This window comes from Gracilinanus agilis, chromosome 3, assembly GCF_016433145.1.
Source record: "Gracilinanus agilis isolate LMUSP501 chromosome 3, AgileGrace, whole genome shotgun sequence".
Lineage (NCBI taxonomy): Eukaryota > Metazoa > Chordata > Mammalia > Didelphimorphia > Didelphidae > Gracilinanus > Gracilinanus agilis.
In genome coordinates, this window is record NC_058132.1 from 616,572,827 (window position 1) to 616,579,268 (window position 6,442).

Here is a 6,442-nt window from a genome sequence, read left to right on the forward strand (position 1 = left end):
GAGCCCATGGCTGTCTGGGAGGTCATGAGTAGATAAGGCAGTTTTGGGGCAGAGATGAGAAGACTGATGAACCCGTGGCTCTTTCTTGGCCCCTGCAGACAAACAGTCCCTTCGGTCAGAACCTTCAGTGACTATAGTATCCTGCAAAGATGGACGACAGCTGCTGACCATCCCTCGGGCTGGGAAGCGCCATGCTGGCCTGTATGAGTGTTCTGCCCGCAATGCCTTGGGGAGTGCCACCAGCTCCTGTACTCTGGCTGTGGCCCGTGAGTCCAGGGGGCAGGATCAGTAGAACCTCAGGAGGAGGAGTGAAGGAGAGGGGGAGAGAAGAGGAGAAATGGAATGGAGGTTTAAGGGCTCACAAGGTCTTCTTCCATCTAGGTCTTCCAGGAAAGCTGGCTCCCCCTGAAGTGCCCCAGAAATATCAGGATACAGCATTGGTAGTGTGGAAGCCGGGAGATAGTCAAGCCCCTTGTACATACACATTAGAGCGCCGTGTGGATGGTGAGTCTTGGAACAGAGGGGTTCAGGGAGGGTCTAAAAGAGGAGGGAGACTGACGGTGAGGGAATCCTAACGAGGGAGAAGTGAGATTTGGCCTCTGCTCCCTGCCTCTCTTTCTTCTCCCTTCCCCTTATCTCCCGCCCCCAGCCCTCAAAACCATTCATCACTCCCTCTTTCTTTATAGAACTCCTGGGGACCATGTTGTGTGGGCTAGACCTCCCTTGTGCTCCCATGGCCTCATGACAGCCCCCCACCATTTACCTCCCACTCTCACCTCCTCTCTGCCCCCAGGGGAATCCACATGGCACTGTGTGAGCTCAGGCATCACCGACTGCTACTACAACGTGACACAATTGCCACCGGGCATGACTGTGAGGTTTCGAGTGGCCTGTGCCAACCGAGCTGGGCAGGGCCCCTTCAGCAACGCATCAGAGAAGGTCTTTGTTGGGAAAGTCACAGGTCAGTAGGGAGGGAGGGAGAGTGGGGGCAATTTTGTGCTGGGTGTCATGAGGACCTGGTGGCTTTAGAGTCAGGGGGATTCAAAGGACATCCTCCAGACCCCTGTGCCCCCAGGACCTTGGCATTCTGTCTGCCTCGTATATACGGCTCTCCTTTCTCCCTGGCCATCACCAGGGCTCAATTCTACACGCAGGGTCCTATAGCAAATGCTTTCTCTTCTCTCTGCCAGATACTGCAATTCTGAAATCTACTCAACAAGAAATCCCTATTACCTCAGTGCCAGCTGGGACCCCCATTCCTTCCACTCCTACCTCACCTCTCTCTACCCCAGCCCCAGGCTCTCCAGCTTCCCCAGCCTCAGCCACCCCAGCCCCAGCCTCTCCAGCTCCGGCCACACCACCAACCCCAGGCACCTCAGCCCCAGCTCCTGGGCCCCCGTCTACCTTGGTTCCAGCTTCTCCACACGCTCCTCCTTCAGCCCCAAGCTCCCCTTCTCCCCCAGCACCCCTCAACCAGGTCCAGTCTCACCTCAAGGCCGTAGGCCCACCTCCGCCAACTCCTCCACGAAAGCACAGGGGCCTGCTGGCCGCTCGGCCAGCAGAGCTCACGTCCCCCAGTGATCAGCCCCCACCTAGTGGGTCGGAGCCTCTTGCCTCTAACACAAAGCCCCCATCTCCTAGTCCCTCTGAGAGCAAGCCGACCTCCTCCCCAGCCCCCAAGTACATGGTGACTTCTTTTGTGTCTGCACCCACTGTCCCTGAGCCTGCCCCCAGCCCCACTAAGGTGACTGTGCGCAGCCTCACTCCAGCCAAGGAGCGGGTCAGCTCTCCGGCAGGTGGGTCCCCCAGCTCTCCTGGCCCCGAGGGTACCACGCTTCGTCAGGGGCCTCCCCAGAAGCCCTACACCTTCCTGGAGGAGAAGGCCAGGCAAGTCCAAAAGAGGGACGAGGTGGGGGGTGGGGGTCCCCAGTGTTTGGCACCTGCCTCAAATATATCAAACTCTTCATGGATGCTTGTTGGCTGGGGGAGAGGGTTATGTGGAAGTGAGAGTGGGGAGGCCGCTGCAGAATCTGGACACTCACACCACGTAGGGATCTGAGGTACAAGATACGCATGCCCGAACTCCTTTCTTTTCCCCGAAGTTCCCGTCTTGGCTTCCTGCCCTCATTTGGAGGTTTCTCTGCCTTTCGTTTCCCCTGACCTCCTGTCCTCCCCCTCCCCAGGGGTCGCTTCGGTGTGGTGAGGGCTTGCCGGGAGAACGCCACGGGCCGGGCATTTGTGGCAAAGATTGTACCGTATGCGGCCGAGGGCAAGCAGCAGGTCCTCCAGGAATACGAAGTCTTACGCTCTCTACACCATGAGCGGCTCATGTCCCTGCACGAGGCATACATCACCCCCCGTTATCTTGTGCTCATCGCCGAGAGCTGTGGGAATCGAGAGCTGCTCTGTGGACTCAGTGAACGGTACAGCGAGGGTGGCTTCTGGCTGGACGCCTGGGGGGAGAGAAGGAGGGAGATCATCTTGGTCCCTGCGGTTGGGAGCGTCCCCCTGGAGAGCTGCTGCGCCCCACTCTCCTGACCTGTTATTTCCTCTCTCCAGATTTCGGTACTCTGAGGACGATGTGGCCACTTATGTGGTCCAGCTGCTCCAGGGCCTGGAATACCTCCACGACCACCATGTGCTGCATTTGGACATCAAACCGGACAACTTGCTGCTGGCCCAGGACAACGCTCTCAAGATTGTTGACTTTGGCAGTGCCCAGCCCTACAGTCCCCAGGCCCTGCAGCCCCTGGGTCACCGCACTGGCACCCTGGAGTACATGGGTGCGCATCCTCTGTGTCGGCCACGTTCAGGCAGAGGCTCTCGTCTAGGCATCAGGAGATACGGGAGAGCGAGAGCCGTCTGGTTTCTCTCAAAGATAGGGTCTAGGAAGGAAGGAGAAGATCAGGAAGGGGGTAGCCTGGAGCCGTGAGGGATGCCTACGGTTGGGCATCGGGAAGAGAGCGTAGCGATGGGGAATAAGAGTGAAGGAGCAGGCAGGCAGGAGGCAAGGGGGATGGCATGAAAGCAAAAGGAGAAAGTGTCTGGAGCCAGATCGGTCAGAGCGTCCCAAGCTGCCGAGAGCTCAAGGGGGACGAGGACCGTGAAGGGGCCGCTGGCTTTGGCTGTGAGATGGTCACTGAAGGCCTTGAAGAGAGACCTTTCAGTGGGAGTGGGAAGGGAGCAGAAGGGAGCTTGATTACCAGGGACGAAGGCCCCAATGGAAGGTGAAGAAGCAGAGGCACCAGGAGTAGGCTGCCTTTTCTAGAGAGTTCACTCAGGAAAGAGGAAGAAAAAGTAGGTTGAAATTTGGTTGACCCTAGTCTTGGCTGCCAGTCTTGAGGTTTGGACTTTACTCAATGAGCAGTAGAGACTACTTACACCTGTCATTGTTCTGAGTGACGAGATGGGAGGTGGGTAGGGATTGGCTCTCCCATAGCTACTCCCTGGTTCCAGTAGGGAACCCCATGATCCACAAGGACCCCATACACAGGTGGGTGGGTCAACTCTGCCTCTGTCTCTTACCAGCTCCTGAGATGGTGAAAGGTGAACCCATTGGCTCCGCCACAGACATCTGGGGTGTTGGTGTGCTCACCTACATCATGTGAGTGATCCTGTAGCTCCGTGAGGAACCCATTTATGCCCCCTAAGCTCTGGCACCCGCCTCCCTCCACCATCTGTGTGGACTTGATACGAGTGGTAGGGTGGCATAGTAGATGGAGCGTTGGGCTTGGCATCACAAAGCTCTGGGTTTAAATCCCCCTTCAGACACCATTTTGCTGTGTGGCCCTGGGCAAGTTACTGAGCATTACCAAGTCCCAGTTTCCTTCTCTGTAAAATGGGGAGATAGGACTCAATGGCCTCTAAGGTCCCTTCCAGCAACAAGTCTTTGATTTTATCTTTTCTCTATCCATTCCCGGAGACCTTTCTCCCATTTCCCTATTTCCTGGGAGCTCCTTCCCCAGAATTCTTCTTCAGGAGTTGGGGTGGAGGTAGGGTGCTTTCTCCTGCATAACATGGTTCTAATGACTCCTTTAACTCCAGTCTCTCTCCTGCCCCCAACAGTGACCTCTTTGCTGTGTCTTTTCTCCAGGCTCAGTGGACGCTCCCCATTTTATGAGCCAGATCCCCGGGAGACAGAGGCCCGGATTGTTGGGGGCCGATTTGATGCCTTCCTGCTGTACCCTAATACCTCCCAGAGCGCCGCCCTCTTTTTGCGCAAGGTCCTGTCTGTCCACCCCTGGTGAGTGGCAAGGCTGCCTGCTTCCTTATTCCCTTCTGCCCTGAATTCATTCCTCTAGCTTCTGATGGATCTCTCCCAGCTCATCCCAATCTCCTTGTCTCCCTCCCCGATCCATTCCTGTTTCCCAGGAGCCGGCCCTCTCTGCAGGACTGCCTGGCACACCCATGGCTTCAGGATGCCTACCTGATGAAGCTTCGGCGCCAGACACTGACTTTTACCACCAATAGGCTAAAGGAGTTCCTGGGGGAACAGAAACGACGACGGGCAGAGGCTGCCACCCGCCATAAGGTGTTGCTACGCTCCTACCCTGGCAGCCCTTAGCCTTCTGGATCCCAGATCCCTGGCCTCCTGGACCTCAGACCCCCAGCCTTCTGGGCCCTGGACTCTGGGGTCCCTGCAATCCAGCTCCTGGACTCTCCAGCCTTTGCACACGGGACATTCCAGAGGCTTATGGCAGCACTGGGGTAGGGTGGGGGAAGGCAGAGAGGCCAAAGGGGACCGGACACCACCAGCAATAGCCAACCAGGTGGCATTACCTCATGGACCCATGGGCAACCGGAGCCCCAGGGATAGCATAAGCCCTGCCTGGGGTCCGACAAGCTTCAACCAGGCGAAAGGACTGAGAGCTGGGGGAGATGAGGGACAAGGAGAGAAATAGAGTCAGAGGGCTGGGGCAGGGCAGAGGGCTAAGAGAAAGGGAATTGAGGAAGAGGAGGCTTTGGAAGGAATATGATTTCTGGGTAGGGAGCCCTTGGGGAAGAGAAGGAGGGGAATAACAGGTCCAGGCACCATTATCAGGGAGAAGAAAGAGCAGGAGTAAGAAGAGAGACAGCCAGCGTCGTGGGGCCGATGGGATGGGAACCGTCAGTAAACTAGAAGGGGTGAAGGCAAAAGAGACAGGGATAGAACGTCAAAGAGGCCTGTTAGGTGGGGCAGTGATGAAGCCTAGGAAACTGGGGAGAGGGGTTCAGTCTGTGGCTGTGGGAGCCGGAATGGGGGAACTGGGCTGCAGAATCACCAAGACTGTATGTTCTAAGACAAGGAAGTTCAATGACGGGATAGCCTGGAGGTTGGGAATCAGTGAGAGAAGAGGCCATCCTTCCTTTTCCCTCTTCTCCCTGCCTAATTGGGGTGGAGGGGTCTTGCCCCGTTCTCTCAGCTTCTGGCCCAAGGCTTCTTGCACTGGGCCTGAAATGATTTCACCACCTGTCCTCCTCCCTGTCCCCAACCCTTGCAGCCTTTGCCCTCACCACCCTCATATTTATTTATTTATTGACTTTTGTGAAGTTTCCCCTTCCTCTCTCTGTCCTTCACCCAACCCCCATCTCCAGTGTTGTCCTGAGCCCTGCCTCTCTCTCCATCCTCCATCCATCTGTCTGTCTGTCCCAGGGCCAATAAAATCAACAATCACCAGGGAGACCTTTGTGTTCTGTCTGGGGACTTTCCAGGGGTGTGAGGGTGGGAGAGGGGAAGTAGGGAGCACTCTTACTTCCTATAGAGCTGGGTTCTTAGATCCATCGATAGATTTCAGGAGGTCCATGAGCTTGGATGGGCAAAAACAACCTTCTATTTCCCCTAGTTTCCTTTGTAATCCTATAAATTTCATACAATTAAACCCTATGCAGAAACGTTTTACCAGACTGCCCAATGGTTCCATGAGACACAAAAGCTAGACCAATTGAGGCAGCTAGGAGGTGCCACAGGGTACAGACCATTGGTCCTGAAGTCAGAAAAATCTGAGTTCAAATATGACCTCAGACACTAGCTGTATGTCCCTGGGCAAGTCATTTAACCTCTGTCTGTTTCCGTTTTATAAAAAATGAGGATAACAGCACCTACCTCACAGAGTGGCTATGATCAAATGAGATATTTATAAAGTGCTTAGCACAGTTCCTGGCACATAATAAATGTGTGTTCCCACCCCCTGTTCCCCAGTTCCATCCATGAAGTCCTCTTCTCTGACTGCCCTGTTGTACTATCCAGACCCTGACTTTGACTCCTTATGTTTAATAGCTTTCCTCCCATCACTATTTTCCTTCCTTATTTGGGATCCCTGCCTTCCTTTCCCCTGTCCCCACCATCTTGAGCCAATCTCCTCCTTCCTCTCCTTTCTAGTTTCTAGTTTCTAGACTTATTTGGTCCTAATAAACAATACAGTCCCCGAGTTAGATGCTTCAGGTGTAACATCACTCACCAAGT

The 6,442-nt window shown here is 55.2% G+C and overlaps 1 protein-coding gene across 1 annotated transcript in view; it reads left to right on the forward strand.

Annotated features, from left to right (window-relative positions):
* SPEG (striated muscle enriched protein kinase) overlaps positions 1 to 5,660 on the forward strand; it is an 83,162-nt gene extending 77,502 nt beyond the window's left edge. Inside the window, exons 30-38 of the mRNA XM_044669440.1 lie at positions 71 to 266; positions 382 to 504; positions 794 to 961; positions 1,299 to 1,887; positions 2,184 to 2,423; positions 2,560 to 2,783; positions 3,529 to 3,604; positions 4,094 to 4,243; positions 4,372 to 5,660. Of these exons, the coding sequence (XP_044525375.1) occupies positions 71 to 266; positions 382 to 504; positions 794 to 961; positions 1,299 to 1,887; positions 2,184 to 2,423; positions 2,560 to 2,783; positions 3,529 to 3,604; positions 4,094 to 4,243; positions 4,372 to 4,564 (1,959 nt within the window). The 3' untranslated portion in view covers positions 4,565 to 5,660. The remainder of the gene's footprint in view (positions 1 to 70; positions 267 to 381; positions 505 to 793; positions 962 to 1,298; positions 1,888 to 2,183; positions 2,424 to 2,559; positions 2,784 to 3,528; positions 3,605 to 4,093; positions 4,244 to 4,371) is intronic.
* The last annotated feature ends 782 nt before the right edge of the window (positions 5,661 to 6,442 follow it).